This window comes from Melanaphis sacchari, unplaced genomic scaffold (assembly GCF_002803265.2).
Source record: "Melanaphis sacchari strain LSU unplaced genomic scaffold, SCAv2.0 Contig0_pilon_pilon, whole genome shotgun sequence".
In the NCBI taxonomy this organism is placed as follows: domain Eukaryota; kingdom Metazoa; phylum Arthropoda; class Insecta; order Hemiptera; family Aphididae; genus Melanaphis; species Melanaphis sacchari.
In genome coordinates, this window is record NW_020270366.1 from 8,245,592 (window position 1) to 8,266,545 (window position 20,954).

Consider the following 20,954-nt stretch of genomic DNA (forward strand, 5'->3'; position numbering starts at 1 on the left):
TTTCATTTTAAAACAGTTACAGCTCAGCTTAACCGCTTTCTGTTGAGTTTTAACTGTCGTATTTTATTAATTACATAGTTATCTATTTATTTTATTATTACATTAGAGAATGGACTCACACCGCAATAGTTATTTTCTTGTGTTACCATAAACTATATATATATATATATATATTTAATCATGTTCACTTAACTTATACCTAATAATAAAAATATGAAACCAATTATTTCTGTACTGTGTATACAATTAAGATCTTATTGTATGAGCCAATTTATTTGATTGTTTTATCACATTTATAATATTGTAGAATTTAAAAAAACCTATTTTATAAAACGTAAACTACCTATTATTATATTTTATACGTATCGCAACATTTTATTTCAATGAGTCTCTGAAGCAATGTATACGTTAGTATGTAACGGCTGTTATAGGAAATGAATTGCGTTTAAAAATAATTATGCCTAATAAATTATTATTGTCGTTGACATTTTTGTGGTGGAAATAATAATTCGTGTTGAAGTATCCCAGAAGGAAACTATGTCGAAATATGTTTTAATAGAAATTATTAAAAGTAGTAAACTATTAACCTATCCATATAAAAAATACCATTTTAACGATTTTTAGACATAAAAATATAATTTTGTTATTTTTTCCTTTGTGTTAAATGTATCACAGTGTTTTTGTACATTAGAATTTATGAGGTAAATAATATATGCATTTATTAAATCAAAATTAGTATGTAGCATTGTAGCAACAAGATGGTCAATATCTACTTAAACATTTAAATGGTATAAAAAAAAACCTATTTTAGAATTATTTTGTCATGACTCATGAGTTCATGACCATTGATCGTTATTCGTTGAATAATGAATCTATAGACTATGTTATGCTATAGTATTTATAAAGACTATAATATAATGCAATATTATGTATATTTTAATTAGTTTGACATTATATTTATTAGAATTTAAAACTATAAATACTTGTCTTTTAAACGTCATAATAAAATCAATAGTCGTGGTGGGTACCAGTTATCCTTGCATATAGTGTGTCAACAAGAAAATCTATATATAGTAAAATAGACTTCTCTGATTTAAATACGTTTAATAATATGATCGAATTTGATATAATAAGTGTACAATAAGCCTCGTACATAATAATCTTGTGTATACAAATTGTCTAGGACATAATATATTTTTATTACTCCTTTATATTACAATATAATACAACACAATGATATAATAATATAGACTTATAAAAAAAAACTGATCTTAGAAAAAGAAGTTTAAAATTTTCATTTCTGATTATTACTTGATATATTTTTATATTGATTTTCATCAACACATCCATAATTACGCAAATACTTAAAATAACATAATAATATCAACGTTGTTATTTGTTAAGTGAAATTGCTATATTATTTTATTGTATTGTGATTTGTACGAAAATCAAAAACAGAAAATCAATTTTAATCAATTTGGTTGAGTAAATACTTAAACCTCCATACCTTCATTTTATAATCTCAGCTATACGTCATGTTGAATTTATATGGTAAATGTTATGCATGACAAATGTAATTTATAATTCATTACCATTTTCTACAATTCCATTTAAACGATTTCTTTTGTTTTAATTAATTTACACTCGAAAATATTTACTTGAATAAAGAAATCAATAAATAAAATAAATGATTTGCAGTTTATCAGTATTTAGTTTTAATAGTGAGGTATAACATTATAAATTTATCATAAAATACAAGAAAATTAATAATAATTGTAATTTAATTAAACTAAAATAGAATGTAAATGACCAAATAGATAGTATGTAACCAAGTCCGGATCAGATCTTCTAGGGAATGATACTTAGCTCATAAGCTAAGTAAACAAAAAAAATACATTTGTGTTCTTATTCCAACCATTATAATATTAGCTTCATTAGCACACATAATAATTTTTTCAACTTACAACTACTATTATCAAAGAAAAAGTCAAAACCAAAAATCAATACATCCATCGCTCCGCTCAAAACTTAATAGATAGTTTGAAATATTAAATAAACTAATTAAATTTTATAGTTTTATCAGTTTAGTATTTTAAAATAATTTTATATTAATATATAAAAACAATTTCAAAAAATTACATGTATTTTGGAAACTCTAATTATGTAAAATAGTTCGTCTCACTATGTTTTCTCTCATGTTTCATTGAGATGCTTTTTTTTTAAACATTAGTATTGATATCTAAATATTTTTCAATTTTTAATAAATATTTATATTATAATATTAAAACTCTTACACTCGTTTATACGTATTTGGTTCAATAATTGCTGTTAATAAAACAGCCAAAATAATATTTAGGATAAAAAGTGTTGGTATAAAAATAATTAATTTTCCAAACGAAAAAAATAATATAAATATTTTAAAAACTGACAATAGTCAAAAACACGGTCTAGTTACGACATGGTAGTAACTACTGTTACATGCTATTTTCAGAAGAGAATGATCAATATACGGTATACGTATACCGTATTATAAATATTTTTCTTTAATTTATTTTAAAATGTTAAGTAGTCAACACAATATATCTCACTTAATCTATGCATGCATGATATAACTTTATAAATATCTAGGCCAATATCTAAATTTTTATTTTTAATCATAAAAATATTATGTACAAATAATAATGATAAATATTTAAACACTATTTGTTTTTTTTGGAATGATAAGAATAAAACACAATAGGTAATATTACGGCAATGAGTCATATTTTCAGCAAATATTTTTCTTAACTATCTTACATACCTAACTTGGCAACTTGCATAGAGTTTATATTTTAATTTAATTTTCAACGTAGTTTAAGTGATCGAAAATTTACTATAGCATAATGTAGACATTTCTATTTTTAATCAATATTCGTTTTAACAATATCCATTTCATTACAAAATAATCGATATTTTAAAAATTAATTACAATCTTGTTATTTTAAGTATAGGTAAGTAACTGATATTTTAGTAAACGTATCATTCCTTATGTCGGTATATATTTCAATTATTCGAAATTAAAATATGAATTTCTAATACTTTCTCATACTTAATTTAATTATACATTTTAAATCTAGATATAAACCATAATAGTAGATGAAACATATTTTCAAATCATAATAATATTGTAAGTGCAATTACCCGTCTATCCAGTATATCAACAGTTCTACAAATCTACTTTTATCCTATGATTTGATTAATATATTATTATTATTAATTTATCAATGCCTATGTATTAGTCGTATAGTGTTAAGTATTATATCATAATATTATATGGAAAGATATGTGATTTGATGAATGAAAGCAAACCAATGTTCATGCTAAGAAAATGTATTTTCTCATCGTATTATTTCCGTATCTGATAAATAATAATTTAAAATAATTAGTATAGACTTCAGTACAAATGAGAGTTACTGTTTTCAGTACCTCCCTTGATAGTTTTGATAGTTTATAAGAGACTCTCTCTTAATAAGACATTTGCGAATTAACGACTGTAATGTTTGTTATGTGACTATTTTTTAAGTCGTGCCGACCCTAAGTCATTGGGGTTAATACGTTAATACTTTATTCATGAAGGTATATAGATAGATAAAATTATCTTACGTTTCCGAAAAAAATATTTTAATTATTAATATATTATCTAATTAATTATAGACTCCGATTCACTGTAAAATAGTGTTCCTCGGAAGAATTACGTAACAAGAAACTTTTAACATAATATAGCAATTTAAATAAAGTCGTAATAATTTTAAAATTATTAAAATTATCTAGGTAGTATTAGTAGTAATACCTATAATTACTACCTGCTTACCTACTGGCCTATTATTTCCTATTCTTATTTCGTATTTGTAATTTTATATAGTGCCGTATAAATGTATTCTATGAGTATATTAACATATTAACTAATCTGGAAATAATCAGTTCAGTGCATAGTTATGATAATTTGCTTTAAATTTATTGGTGTTCTGTAAAAACTTTATTTTTATAAGATGTAATGTATAAATACACATAAATCAATTGATTACATATATTTTTTCTTTTACCGAGCAGAAGTTGGTTTAATTTCAAAGACCTATTTTCTATATAAATCGTTAAATCAAATCAATAAATAAGCATTAAAATTAAATTTAATAATAAATATTTTATATATACCTATAGACTATAAGCCTATAAGTAATTATTACCTATTTATTATAGCCTATAGGTTAATATAATAAAAGTTTACTATAATATTTTTACATAGAATTTTAAGTCTAAATTAAAAGAATCGTAATTTTAATAATTAATTAATTAACATTTTTTATTTATTGTGTAATTCGATAGTGTTATATCCAACTTATATTATTATTGTCGAAATTATTTGACTTGACTAGAGAAAGTCTATGGACTATGACTGTAAAATCGTTACATCACATTTTGTTTTTTTAAGTACTCGATAATTATTTTGCAATAATACATCTACATTCTACAACAATAATCCATTGTATTTACTTTCAGTATAAACAATAATAATAATAATAATAATAATAATCTAATGATATCACGTTATGAAGACGATCCTTGTTAATTGTTGTTGGTTTATTTTTTCCAGAGCTCAGTCGTACGCTGTTCAATTGCCGGGAGACTTTGTTTGTGAAGATTGTACCATTAGGTTACTCAGAGAAGCATTAGAATGGGGCAATAGTTACAGATTTTGGTCATGCGCCGATGTCGATATTAAAAACAGTAATTATTGTTCGCTTATATTAGTTATATTTGTCAAATAATAACTATTATTATTCGTAATTTAAGGATACCTTTACTCAAACACGCAACGCAGTAGTAGTCAGTTAATCTCGTGTTTGTTTGATCAAACATTTATTATAAATCGTAATGTTCTTATATATTATTTTCTTTGAGTTTTAACTTACAGTGATTTTACAGTATAAATTAAAATTGATCCTAGATAGGTTAAAGGTATCAGTTTGCCGTTCCACTGTAATTTTTACAGTACCCACGATTTAAATTACTTTTAAAAATACTTAAATGCATGTTTAAACTTTAAATAAAAATATAGAAAATAATATCATATTATCGTGTTTTCTAAATTTATTTCAAACAATTTTTGAAATATAGATTTAATTTAAACATAGGTTTAAACAATACTATTAGACCAATGCTAAAAAGCAATAGCTATTTTTTTCATAGATACAAACAATTTTCAAATGAAAATTATTTTTCAAAAAAAAAAATAAGTTTAATAAATTCATTAATTTTAATTAAATAGCATATTTAGATAATTAGTGATAAATTATTCACTGAAATCGACGTATAATTTATATTGTTTTGCTTGTTAGAAAAAAATTACCGAGAGGACTGTAGTGGCAAAGGCCGTTACTTGCTATCGAAGTGCAGATGTGATAAACTATATTACGGCCCCAGATGTCAATACAAAGATGAATGCGTTGAAGACAACGATTGTGGCGATCAGGGAAGGTGTATAGATGTCCACGCAACGTCCGCTCCTAGAAAACAATGTTATTGCGAGCCCGGATGGTTTGGACCAGCGTGTACTAAACGTAAGAAATGTGTTTGAAAACTATAAATGAATTATAACTTATAACATACATTTACTTTATTTTCTAAATGGTATGCGATTTCTATACGTCAAGTATATAATAAGAGCGTGTTAATAATTTCACAGTTATTACGGTTTTAAATAACAGAACAGTTAGCTACAAATAGTATGATTTTAAATTTTGACACTGACGTGAAGGATATAAGATATTACTCAACCTTCAAAATATATTATCATCATATTTATATAATATGTGTAAATTAAGTCCATTGTATATACTCTAACTCTGAAAGGTAGGATGAAGTGTAGTTACTTAAAATCTATCAATGTTGTTACAGTAATAAAATGTATGTATATTTAGTGAAAGCAATGCGATATATATCGAGTGATCAATCAAATACGCTACAATATTAGATATAAAAATTTAAAAGATGTAAAACTCTATATTTATAAAATTTATTATTATTTTTTAGGATCATCGTTGAAATCAAATGAGATTGATTTAAGCAATCACAGATTCAAAGAACTTTCAAATGACTTCCATTTATATTGGAAAATATTCAAAGAAGAAGGCGAAATAGAAGTTGTATTAAGAGCAAACAGTACCAGTTACTTAGGGCTAGGTTGGCGACCAAAAGATTTAAATGCTGAGTGTAAGAATTTCCCAGCACTAGCAGACTTACCGGGTGCAAAAGCTGTAGCAGCAATACCTAAACCCGAACCTGAACCAGAACCAAAAAGCGAGCCAGAACCAAAAAGTGAACCCGAACCGAAAAGTGAACCCGAACCAAAAAGTGAACCGGAACCTAAAAGTGAGCCTGAACCAAAAAGTGAACCAGAACCCAAAAGTGAACCAGAGCCAAAGAGTGAACCTGAACCGAAAAGTGAACCGGAACCAAAGAGTGAACCGGAACCGAAGAGCGAGCCAGAGCCGAAGAGCGAGCCAGAACCGAAGAGCGAGCCGGAACCTAAAACTGAACCTGAACCTAAAAGCGAACCAGAGCCAAAAACTGAACCAGAACCAAAGAGTGAACCAGAATCAAAGAGTGAACCAGAACCAACACCAACACCAGGAGCGAAATCAAGTAACAAACCTGAACCAGAACCAGAGCCCGAAACGAGTGCAAAACCTTCACCTGAACCTACTACTTTGTCAACGACAACCATTGCTAGTTCCACTCGACCTAAACCATCATTTTTCCGAACCAGAGGTCGACTACAAAAACCAAAGCCTACCGATGAACCGGAACTCGCAGCATCTACTGCTACTGCGCCTTTAAGATCTAATGGAAGACCAGGTAATTTTATTGTTATTAAAATTGTATTAAAACAAAATATTAATATTACAGTGGGTACTTTTTAATGAAAATATATTTTTAGACAGAGTACAATCTTTATTCTCGCCGATTTCTAATTACATTACCTAGGTTATGTTTACTCCCTAAAATTTGATACATAATATAATTACGTTACCATACCAGCTTGATTGATCCATATTTTTTTTAAAATTATATGACTTAATTTTACTAATCAAAAATTCAAAATATTTCTGATTAATTTTGAACACCAGAAAGCCTACCATGAAAGTAAATATTTCTATGATTCGTTTTTTTACGTGCAACTGAGAAAATATCATGTAGCAGGCTAAATGATAAAGCATTTTTGTTACTTATCGTATCTTATAATAATAATACTATCTATTTATACTATAAATTAAATATAATTTTATTTTTATAATATTAATTTTTTTTATTCTCATTCCAATTATAATTTATTTCAATTAAAAATTATTTAAACTATAATATTGTTATATTATTTTCTTTTAGTATTTGCTCAATTACGAAATACTAGATCAGCATCAACCCCAAATGGTAAGTTGCCTATAAAATTTTGGGATATTAACATATTTTTTCAAAATATTATAATAAATAATAAATTGATTAGAACCTCAACCAGAATCAGAGCCAGAACCAAGGCTGAAAGTTCAGGAAGGCCATAATCATCACGATCACTCTTCACATGAACATGATCATAACCACGATCATTCTTCACATGAACACGATCACAACCACGATCATCACCATCATGCTCACGACCATAGTCATGAACACCAACATGAAGCTCCCGCAAAAAAAGGTAAATATTTATTTAACGAAATTAAGTTAACGATTACCTATTTTTCACATGTTGTAATGATATATTGTAAATATGTCAACGTACTTATTTATATTGTTTTATAAATACACTTGAAGAAATTAAATTTTAATTATTAATTAAAAATATGTACTTATTGTGTTGAATAGTAACAACTACTTTTAATTGTTTTACTGTATTATTTTTTATGATTACTAATATTTTAGAACTTAAATTGAATACGTACACACCGAAAGATTTCAACGGGATGGATTGTACAGATTTAGTGATAGGAAGTGCTCGAGGATCATCCAGCAGAGTATGGGACTATTACACAAGAGACAGGTTAATTGAATTTATTTCTAAATTTATTTTTACAGCTAAAATATTATTAAATTTTTTATTAGATCAACGCCACGTGTAGATAGCTATTGGGGTGGAAAAAATGATTTAATCGCTGCAGTCGGGTTCGAAAAAGACGGAGTCACGACTATTGCTTTTAGAAAGAAACTTAAAGGTGACTTAAAATGTTTATAAATTTGTAAACATATATTATTTCTTTATTGAATTTTGTCTTACTAAGATTCTGTATTTTTTCAGCTACCGAACCTACTGATCACTCTATCGTAGATGAAGTTATGCATGTGATATGGGCTAAGGGTCAAGAACAGAAAAACTATCAGCATTCACCAAAATCTGGGCTAGAGAAAGATGTCGCTTTTGTAAAAGATTTTTACAAGCAAGATGAACTTAAATATCATGGCCATGGGTCCCAGCGTGGGGTGGTTTCCATTAACTTTTTCGGTAATTATTACATAATTTTATTTACAGAGTTATTAAAAAATAGTTAACACATCATTATTGATGCAATCGTTACTAAAGCAATTTCAAATTGAAACTTTAGAGTAACCTAATTAAATATTAGTGACCTGGAAAATTTCTCATCAACTTATGGTCCATTTATCTATATAGATGAAGTGTTAAAATAAAAATTACGAAAGATTTCTCAACGCGGGTTAAATTTTGTTCGAAGTATATTGATACTAAAGTATTGTATACGTTAATTTTGCCAGCAAATATTTTAAGCAAAAAAAAGCTTTTATGTATTATCAGAATACAATAAATTATTATCAAAATCAAATTTAAATTATTTTATTAACTTACCAAAGTTGTATTCCAGCAGTACTGGTCTGTTTACTATGTTCTCAAGTCTCGTACGCTCATAGATATACCTACAATTACATATTATTTTAATTGTATTTTCTCTTTTATTGGTACTTTCGAGTTCAGTGTAGTTCATGATAAACTGTAAATCATCGTATCGTATAAATATTAAATATACGTATAATATTTATATCCAAAATTGTTTACTGATGTAACCGCCACCTATATTTCACGGCTTTCAGCATATTCAAGTGACGCTGTCCATAACATTATATTTTATGCACCGTCACCAACATCGCCTATAATGGCCGATATTAAATACACATTTTAAACTCAAACACCGTAATAATCGAGTTTACCTTTGTATATCGTGTATATACTGAAATTATTTGTATTTAATTTTAAAACGATAATGTTCGTAATGTAAGAAAAGACTAATTTTTCACGTTTCACACCGTTTGACTTTGTGGTGTATAATTATATGACTTTCACGCTTTTTATTATTGCAGATGAACCCGGACGACAGCAGCCATCGATCGACGATGAAGAGTCGACAAAAACTGCCGACGACTCATTGACCAGTCGTAATAACAAGCCATTAGTCCAGCAGGTTTCTACGCCGCCGCCCAGCAACTGTTACGGTCAGTGGGCGACTCCAAAAGGCTGTAACGTGACGGCTGGCCAGTGCGAATACCACGTGGTGTGGACTTATTCGTCGAAGACCGATTACATGCGGTTCACGATCACCACTACGCACACTAGCACTTGGACCGGTATTGGATTTTCGGACGACCATAAAATGGTAAGATAATTGTATATACTTAATATATACTAAATATTTAGTAACAAAATATCGCAGATATCAACGAAAATTTTGAATTTAGAAGTTCATTCAAACAACTAATTGATATAATAAGAAATATAACTAAATGTTTGGGTCGCCTATGATATAAACTATGTTTTCAAAACCATCAACTGATTTATAACTACATAAGTAAAGATTTAAAAAATGTCTTTTACATTGAATTTGTCAAGTGTTAAAACTTTGTATTATATACTGTATAAAAACACGAAACATCGATAAATCCAAAATTACTAACTGAAAAATTTCAAAATTACACATTTAGTAAAAAGAATTTAATAAAAATCAAAAATGTAAATATTGTTTATAATTCGTTTGTAACTTTTGTTTTTGAAACTGATTAGAGTCAAACAGATGCCATAATTGGATGGGTGGATAAAGCCGGAAGGCCGTTCCTTATGGATACGTGGATTAACGGGTATACAGCTCCACTTTTGGATGCTTCACAAGACTTAAGCAATATAACCGGTAACACCGCCGAAGGATTAACGACGTTGAGCTTTATGAGGAAACGATCGACCGGTGATACCAAGGTAATTATTACTATTGATTTAAACATTAATAAGGTTAATGATATCAAGAAATTATAGGTCTGTGAATTCAATGCACTAAAAATAATAAAATAATTAACTTAACTATTGTACTAAAAATTGAAAAAAATATTCTTTATAAAAATCCATAGTTTAAAATATAAAAGTCTAATTTAATTTTTAAAACAATAATATAATATTCCTTTGTTTAAACATCAATAATAAATTAATAATAAACAATTAACATATCTTTTGTCAATCTCATTAACATTTATAAACTGTTAAAATATTTAAAAAACGAGTTTTGGTTGAACTATTAATTATTTATTTTGAAAAATAGCAAAATACATATTTTAGAATAAATGCATTAAATTCAGGGCTCTATTATGTTATACAATTTATTCTCATTAACATAACATGTAAATATATCATTGCTTTTAAATAATAGGATATGATGTTTACGGATGATAAGTGTTTGTATTTAACGTTCATTGTCAAAGGAGGTGGTTATAACCCGGTAAATAAAAAAATCAAAAAACACGAAGTCTCACCAATGTTTTCCAACGACAGAGTGTGCATAAGATCCTGTGGTGCCGGTAAGGATTCTAAATATTATAACGTTTACACAGTTTTGTTTTTGACTTTGGCGTGATTTTGTATTTGTTTTTAGAAGAAGATTGGGAATTAGCCACCACCACGACCGCGCCGAAAGCGGCGTACAATGTTGCCATTAAGTTGGTGAAATTGGGTGAAAACTTTGTTGTGCCCCCGGCTGGAAGTCCCGATTTTGATACCCTAGCCAACACTGTTACCAGCGGTTTCAAGAAGACCTTAACTAAATTGCCTGAGTTCTACAAGATTAGCGTTGATGAGTTTTCTCAGTACGTATAATTTATATAAATATATATATATACATACATATAATATGTTTATATTTATATTTTGATTATTTTTCAATTATACCATCAGTGTTCTTTAAGCGTTAAGTTTAGCATATTTTTTTTCATCAATTATATCCGATTTCACCAATTACCTAGCTACCCAGCTTTGCGTAATATCTTATTTAATTTAGTTATTTTGTTTTACTTTTACTACAGAGATAACGACAATGTCGTTGCCAAAATGAGTGTTGAGTTAGACGAAAGTGGCGGTGGATCGCGCGGTCGTGCATTGGGCACTGACGAGGGTGCCGAACAATTGGAGCGCGTTTTAAGAAGTACCGTAAACAGCGGTCATGTTGGCGCTCTATCGTTGGATCCTAAATACTTTGTTTTTGAAGCAGCACCACGTAAGTGATATTATATGTGTGTACTTCGTTAGTTACATAATCAATTTTTATAAATAAAATAAAATCGCTTCAAAACATAATTTGAAAATCGTATAAAACGAGAAGTTCCACTTCCCTTTGTTCTTTCTGCTCGCTTTATATATTTCGTTTCATACATTTAATTATACTATTTTATGTTATGATTTACAGTATCCAGTACGATTCCATTAGAGGAAAATGTCAATGACAGTATATTATTGTCTACAACAAAATTATGGATCGTTATAGGTTGCATTTCCGCTTTGGTGTTTATAGCCATCGTCCAAGCTGGATGTACCATCTACAAGACAGCTCGACGACCCAGACCAAACCACAAGGTAATTGTCACTGTCGTTACACTTTTATATTCACAGTGATATATTGTTATCGCAAATTATAGATCATTATCATCATTTTTAAATATATTATGTAGTACATCTATATTAACAGCTTTCGTAGAGCTTTTGTTTTATTATTAGCTTCGACGTATAATGATAACATGATTAGGCTTATTATGTTTTATTCGTCTACATTTGACGAGCTTGTAGTAATCTTGTAAACTATTGTATAGCTGGTTTATTCGGTCCCGACTGGAGCTCAGGCCGGGTATCGGCCGCCTGTCGACCCTTACATGTACACCACTGGTCATTGGGCGCCTATTCGAGCGGAACATGTGACACATCGTTACTAATCAAAATCAAAATTTAAAAAATATATCGAAAAATCAAAAAAAAAAAAAAAAAAATCATCAATAAAAACACATAACGCATATAGTATAAGTATATTACCCGGTGAGTCTGATCAATACTTCTTCTTTGCCTCTGTCTCTGTTTTCTTTTTGCGTGATATCCTTATTAATTATTATATAATATGCTAACTTATAAGTTATAAGTCACAAAGACTGCATATTTTTATCAGTTTTTTACAATTTTATACTTTTTTAAAACAAAGTAGGGTTCAATTATTTCATACTTTTTATCTGTGTATGCAATGATTCTGTTTAAAAATAAAATTATTTATACCATTTCAATTTTGGACGTTATTATCAATTCAAAGATTTATATTCTGAAAAATGGTACACTTATTAAAATTAAATATTTACCGTCGATTGTTTGATAATAATGTAGGTTTTAGGTAATATTGTAAAAAACCAATTAATTTTTTTGATTAATTTTCATTATCACGTATTTTGTAACATTAAATCTGGTCATATGTACCTATAAGTTTGAAATGTTAAAAAAAAATGATTATGATACAAAAGGAATCACCCTTTAATATTTCACGCATGATCATATTAAAATGCCTATTATCTTATTTGAGTTTTCTTACTAACTTTATTAATGTATGCGGAGATAGTATAAATATATTATGAATGTAATACATTTCATTAATTTTCATTTAATTCGTATATGGTAATTTTATTTAAAAATTCCGATGTTTTTTAAACTTATGATATTTCGATAACTCAACTGATATCTATAATAGATGAAATAATATTACGATTGTTAATACTATTTTCTTGCTTTTGCTTTGTCATTCGCCCCCTCCATTAATTAAATTCTATCTTTAGATCTCGCATATAATAAATATGCAGCTGGTGTTTTCTCACGTATTTTCATATTTTTTATGCTTTCGAGGTCTTGCAATACATGATATTAATCCTCTTTATAGATCTCTGTATTCTTTACAAACCATTTCGTATGCGTGCTTATTATATTATTTTGATCGCTTTTTTTTTGTGCTACATTTTACACACTAATATTTTACGTTTACAACTATTTCGTTGGTTCAATGACAAATCGTTACATAATAATAGGTAATTTACCTATTTTACTCACTTCAAGTTAAATGTATAAACAGTGCAACTTTTCTAACGTGTATAATAATAATAATAATAATAATAATTATTATTATTATTTACTATTGTTACACTTTTTGCATAAGAAGTCAACGATGGAATAAAAATGTAAGATTTCGTCGATAAATAGTAATTATATAAGTATTCCTATCCTAAATGAATGTAAAAGTAGTTGACTTCACGTTGAATTTATTGCCGTAGTATTAAAATATGGTTTCGATTATAGTAATGTGGGTCGAAACGTAAATAAAAATAGTGCCAAGAATATCCCAGCTGTATACAGAAATAGGCAAACACGTTTTTCCACCGTAGAATAATTTTCTTTTCTTAAAAAAAAAACCGCTTACACACTGCTCCTATTATTATTACTACTACCACCACTTTCATTTCACTACTAAACTACATACTCACACCACCATTATTATTATTATTAAAATACTTATAACACTTATTATTATCGTGTTATTTGTAAATATTATCCTTACTACACCATTACGAAATGTAGCTGTATATATAATGTAGAAAATAAATCGACTGTAAACCAAAAGCGGTTCTGTTCAAGCTAAAACCAACCTTTGAAAACGATATTATATTATAACAGACATAATACTCGTTTTTCATCCTTTTCCTATAGCTGAATATCGCATACGAAAGTATAGGATGTAAAGGTTGTTTTTGGCGCAAACCGTCGACTTTTCGCACTTATCATTGCCACGATAATTATAGTCGGTCTAAAAACTAAAGGCTTTCCAGTATAGTGACGTTCTTGTAGAAAACGGTGTCGCGCAGTCCATAATAATATATGTAATATAGACGTAACGCGCATAGCAAATTTTATTTTTTCAATCTTAAACTCTGAATACTTTACAAAACTTACATATCAAATACATACTTCCATCCTCACACCAAAAATTAAATTTAAATATTAAATTTTGGCATTTGGAAGGAGATAGTTTTTGACTCCCACGAAAAGATTGCGCTACACCAGCGGGTCGATTGTCGCATTGCACGACAATCGGACAGCTAATCTATACATCGGAAAGCCCGCGGTGACATACTCGTTATCAATAATAATACATTTTCGAAATGCCATTATGACGGACGATCCAATAACGGTTTATATTTTTGCGCGTGCGCAGGATCACGGTGGTGTGAATTCCGCTTGGAAGGATTATTCGTCCAGCGGCGGCGGCGGCGGAGGGCCCAACACCAATTACGCTTTCGATCAGTACGACGGCGACGAGAAACAGTCACCCAGCTCGTTGAGCCACACGTCCACCATACCGTTGACCACAAAGTTGGTGTCGCACAACGGCGGCGGAGGCAACCATTACGCCGAGTCGCGGTCGTTGCACCGGCCAGCCGCAGCGGCCAACGGCGGCGGTGGCCGTCACATGCACAGCCGCCCGCCGCCACCGCCCGCGCACCAACAACAGCTGCTCCACCAGGACAGGGCGGCCGGCACTTACTCGCTGCCCAGGCCCGCGCAACAGCCGCCCCACCACAACGGCGCGGTTACTACACGCACAGGCCGCCCAACCGGACGGCATCACGGGCCACCGCATCAGCAACCAGTCCGCCGGCGGCGATCAGCTACAACCGGACCTTTTTATCATGCCGTCGCAGAGGAAGTACTCGGGCGAGGTGGTCAGGGTGTACGTAGACTACAACACCAACCCCAGGAAATGAAACATGGAGCCCCGCGTTTCCGCATTGAGAGTTTATATACTTAGTAATCGTTTTGTAAATAATATATATCCGAAAATTATTTTTTCTACACATTATATATATATATATATACTTACGACACACACACACATACACATACGCGCATACTTCGTGTTTGCGTATATTATTCGCCATATGTGTGTCAATACGTTTGAACGCACCAGCCACTCAATGATGATGATTTAACATTGTTCATCAATAATAAATTCTTATTTGTGCCGATTCGTTATCGTATGTACATCGTGATTAAAACTATTACCGGAACATGACTATAGTTACGCCGATCCTCTTCGGTCCGTTAGGGTTTTCGAGATATCATAGGGTCGGTTATCACAATAATATGACATTTCATATAACATCACAATCGTGTGTGCCATTTCAACCGACCATAGTATATAATATCCTGCGTAGGTATCGCTGTATTATAATAATTAATTGTCGACGCGATAACAATGATTTTTGTTCGAGAGACGCTCAGTCACTGCGTACAGGTCAAAACCCATCTACAGCCGCCTATCATTCTTCATGTCTGCGATTTTTCTTCACGTTAATGTTGATATACGACAATAAATATGTGTATGACTATGTGTGTGTGTGTGTATTTTTTAGACGATACATATTATACGAACACTGACGCACGTTGTTATTTACGTGTCAAGCCACTACACATTGACTGTATTTTATTTTTATTATTTTATTTTAAAGTATCATTATTTTTTTTTCGATTTTATAGTCTATTAGGTAAAATAGTTTAGTAATGTTATGATATAATAAGCGCGTGTAATATGTGTACCGCGATGGTTAAAATATATAGTGCAAAACGTCGTCAATCGAATCAATATTATAATTAATTATGTTTAAGTATATGTATAGATTCTTAATATATATTTAGTTATGTCAACTGTTTGCTCATTTAGTCGAAAAAAAACGTAATTAATATTATGGTTTTTATACATATAGTACTCGTGTATAACATATTATTATAACGTTTAATATGTTTTTATGGAATTTAATGTTTGTTTGTACTTATTTTTTAGTTAGGCGAATACCATAGATAAATTATATAGTGAATACAACGTCTTAATAGCTAATATTAACATAGATACATTATACTATATTATGTTGTGTAACCTTAATTTAACCGTATAAGTACTACAACGGCATAAGTCTATTCGCGTCAAAAATATTTTCATTGTGCAATATCAGTATAATATTATTATTATATTTATATATACGCATGTCCTGTGAAACCGGAAAAATATTATAAGGCATTAAATATGTTTTTATTCCGACTATTTTGTATATACACCGAAAGTGGCATTAAACTTTATTTCTGACGCTGTAAACTAATTATACGTTTGGAAAATAATATGTAATATGTATAATTTAATATATAGTTATTAAAAATCATTTATTTAATACGACTTTTTTTTTATCTAAAACATAGTTTTTAAATATACCCATAAATATATAAATATATATAAATTGATTGATGAAAAAAAACCAAACTACACAATATTTAATGAATAGGTAGCGAATTGTTATGAAAGAATGGTTTACGCTATTCATATTTATCAAACTGATTGTGATTTATATTAATAAAAAATTTTGAAACATTTTTAGGTGTTCAAATTTTATACTTAATACATTTAAAGATAATTAAATCATCATCATTATTATTATTATTATACTTGCATTATTTTTTTATTATTCTATTCTTTGTTAATGTAGTATTATGCCATATCATAATATAGATACATTAAACTAAAAATAGGGTTCTTATAGTTACTCTAACTGGTATAGTTAAAAATGTGTTATATTGTCATAATTTATTTAATTATATTAATATATTTTCTAATTTTTTTTTATTAGTATTGTATCTCTTACCCATTTATTTAATATAATATATTATTGTTAATTTTCTAGTTTGATATTCTTCACGTGATTTTAATGTATATTTGTAAATGGGTTTTAACATTTTAAAATAATTATCACTTATATCGAACAGCCGAAACGATATAATAATAATATTTATTTGTAGTAAATTTATGAAAAATATTGTATATATAGGTATGTTACTCCCTTATTATTCAATAATTTATAAATTTGCCTAAACAATCGGTCAACTTCTCGCTAAAATGGTATAGGCTCTACTCAGGTAAATTTTGGGTTATTCACCCAAATGAATGACACCCATCACGCTACCGTACCTCAATGACTGGACCCATATAAATATGGATAGAGCACCTAGCGACAGTTGGAAAATACCAGATAGTATATAAGCACTAGTCGGAAGTCCAGCGAGCTCACAAATGTGCAGTTAATTATTTTGACTTTTAAACCATATAAATAAAATATTCCATTTTATTTTTAATAAAAATTGTTATACCGACCATCTGTCCTGCAAAACGATCACTACGACGACAACGGTGGACCTGACGGCTGAGTGACCGATTATAGAACATGTCCCTGGCCATCGTTCTGTTATCACTCATGTCCACCGAGGCCTCGTTCTGGGCATTCGGATCTGAATGGCAGTCGCAGACCGTCCGTCGCGTTATTATAGTACAGCTATAATGTTGATATTGTTTTTTTTTTTTTTTTTTTTTTGTTTTAATGTTACCTACACGGCTACACGTTCAAAAACCAATATGTTTCGTTTATAATTGAAAAATTAATCAATCTATTGAATACAAATCGTACCTACTATTATGCTTAAACTCATAAAACGTGTGTTTTATAGTTATATCGATGAAGAATATTAAATAAGTAGTATAGGATTGCTAACAAAGTCAGTTCTTATGAGCCGTTATATTTGTTAATTGTTTTAATCATACGTTACATAGCTGTAAACAAAGAATATTGTAAATAAATAATAAAAAATGTCTTATTCACGTATCAGTGAACATGCAATTTTAATTTTTAAATTCAAAATTGTATATGTCAAAATGACATAAATTGATGATTCAAATAAGAATCGGGCAACAACAGGTGCTAATGCAAGATGTCGATCGAAAGACATTTATTTATTCACTTTAACTTTTGTGATTTCAATATAAACTTAAAATTACCATTTAACTAAAATACCTTTTCTAATAAATTGGTTTTTATTCACTTATCGATTTTATAGGAAATGCTGTTATTAATAATGATATAAATTTAAATACATGCATCTCAAAATATAGTAGAATATATAACAATGTTTACTTTAAGTCATTTTGATACCAACTAAACTATTTGTCTTGGACACAGCCTATAACTAGATCTCACATCAAAAATTAAACTTACAATAAATATTAAGCTATAATGAGATGTTATAATAATAATATAGAGAAAACACTATAGACCTGAAATGAAAATATTTAAAAAATCATATTATTTAGTAACTATTTTTATTAGAATAAATGTGTATTATAATCTGTAATAAGTAATAACCATTATTATTTACTACTGAATTATATATAGCCATAATATTATGACAACAATTTTATTGAGCATTAATTCAAATTTTATTTTGTAATTTTAAATTATGCTTCAATACTACATCATCAAAGACTTTAAATTTTACGGAGAATAATATCTTGTAGATACTCTATAATTCAAACCAAAATATTAGCTTAGTAAAATCCCGTAAAATAATATTATAACCTCTCAGCCACTTATTTTTATTTTTTATTTTACACTACATAAACAGGTTTTATTTATTTACATTATATTGTATCATATTGTATTGCATTAAATTACGTTTCATTGATTTATTTTATATTGAATTATGTTTTATTCGTGTATTCTAAATTATCTTAAATTTTTCAGTTAAATATTCCAAAAATTTAATTTACGAAAATTGCAGAAAAGTCTTTACTCTTAGAGTCCGATTTAATTCTCTAAAAAAAATTATATCCTAAAAATCAACAATAACCGAAATTAAAATTGCAACATTTATTTTGTAATTTTTACTTTTAAGAACCGGTACTGAAACTAGTATTGAATTTTTTTTTTAAAGGTTCTAGGTCCTCCGACTGTACACTAGCTTGGCTTGTATAATTTTATGAGAGCTTCTTCGACTGAACCGTCTTTATATTAAATCAATTAAATACATAGACATGAATTTGACATGTGTACCTTTATGCAATGAAAAACGCTGCTAAAAAACTAAATAAATTATATATACAGAAATTAAGGTATGTTATTCTAATTTTGTCTTATCGCGGGCAGCTATGGAAATCTTACAATTATTATGCGAACTGCGTTTTACTACGGTCTAACACCATTCGGTCAGGGTCAACTCGGTAGCACAATCTAGGCGTTTTCTTTTCTTGTGGTTTAAAAAGAAATAAATTCGCATTGAACGCAAACGTATCACTCTCCCGTATTATACCTTCATGTAATAATAGTATACACCGCCGCCAATTGTAAAATATTATGAACTGATTGGTAAATGTGGAAATACTACTTCTACAATATTATTTTTATTGTTATAAATTGCCAATTGGTGTTAATTATAGTAGTATTATTAATATTAAGTAGTAATGTATAGTATAGGTAGTAGGTACATAATATATTATATAATGGTTTCCACGTATTGAGAAGTCGACTTCCGCTCAATTTTTTCATATTTTTTTTTTTAAACATATGTTAATAATATCTTATAATAATCTTAATAATTTCCATCTTAAAAATTAAATTTTTACTTTTTTTGAAATTAACTTATGTCATTGAATTGATAAAAAAAAAATCATATTTAAACATATTGATTTGCCACGGAGACACTAAAGGTGATACGGGACTTCTAGGACATACTGCATGCAGTTTACTACGTACAACTATAATTCATTCGCTTCGCTCCTACCACTTACCAGTCGCATAATATAGTAAAAAAGTGTGCTTAAAATATCAACATAAATACGCATGCTGCATACGCAATAGAATAGTTAATAATAAAAGTACCTTCTGTTTATTGTCTAAATTATTATTTTGAGTCCATAACGCGATATAGTGTGACGTATAATATTACTACAAACAATAATTCTTATAAAAGTCCAATCCGTACTGATATACATAGGTAAATATATATTATATACGTGAAAGAATGTGTCGATGATCTAAACAGAGTGCAGTATAGTCCGAAATTGAAAGAGTGTAATATGGATTTAAGAAGTATGACTATGTGTATAGTGTATTAATAAATAAAACTTTATATTTATTAAAAATTAAAAATAAAGTATAAATTTTAAGATTAATGTCATATTATAGTATCTTGAAAACTAAGGTTATCGGACTAGAACCCTCCTCCCTATACCCACGAAATTTTTTTTAGCACGCCACTGATAAACTATACAAAATGTTATTAAAAATTATAGCTATATGAAAGTTGTGTTGAAATTTGAAAGAAGTGTAGAGGGGCTTTCCCCCACGACTAGGTATCATAATATCATATCAATGTACATAAAAAAATGTGTAGCACGAAGTTTTATATATTAAAAAAAAAAAAATAGAGCTGCCAAATACCTACACGGAAAAAAAATTATAGTTGTTACAACCACATAAATGATTAACCCAACCATAATCTCAGGTTAATATAGTGACACAATAAATGTATAGTTGGGAATACTAAAATGAATTAGTTGAATCTACATGGTTGGAATAACTATAAAATAATAGTTAAAAATGCAACTATAAAATTATAGTTAAAATTTTAACTATAATGAATAGTAGAATTAACCAGTTATTATAGTTAAAATAACAATAATGAATAGTAGAATTAACCAGTTATTATA

At 28.7% G+C, this 20,954-nt stretch overlaps 1 protein-coding gene across 1 annotated transcript in view; it reads left to right on the plus strand.

Annotated features, from left to right (window-relative positions):
- The window catches only part of LOC112601194, a 40,443-nt gene extending 25,250 nt beyond the window's left edge, over positions 1-15,193 (plus strand). Inside the window, 18 exon segments of the mRNA XM_025348671.1 lie at positions 4,631-4,764; positions 5,376-5,597; positions 6,070-6,894; positions 7,423-7,467; positions 7,541-7,732; positions 7,957-8,074; positions 8,137-8,246; positions 8,330-8,533; positions 9,403-9,695; positions 10,100-10,288; positions 10,734-10,881; positions 10,956-11,166; positions 11,383-11,573; positions 11,763-11,929; positions 14,589-14,960; positions 14,963-14,994; positions 14,996-15,020; positions 15,022-15,193. Of these exon segments, the coding sequence (XP_025204456.1) occupies positions 4,631-4,764; positions 5,376-5,597; positions 6,070-6,894; positions 7,423-7,467; positions 7,541-7,732; positions 7,957-8,074; positions 8,137-8,246; positions 8,330-8,533; positions 9,403-9,695; positions 10,100-10,288; positions 10,734-10,881; positions 10,956-11,166; positions 11,383-11,573; positions 11,763-11,929; positions 14,589-14,960; positions 14,963-14,994; positions 14,996-15,020; positions 15,022-15,138 (3,595 nt within the window). The 3' untranslated portion in view covers positions 15,139-15,193.
- Positions 15,194-20,954: the final 5,761 nt, after the last annotated feature.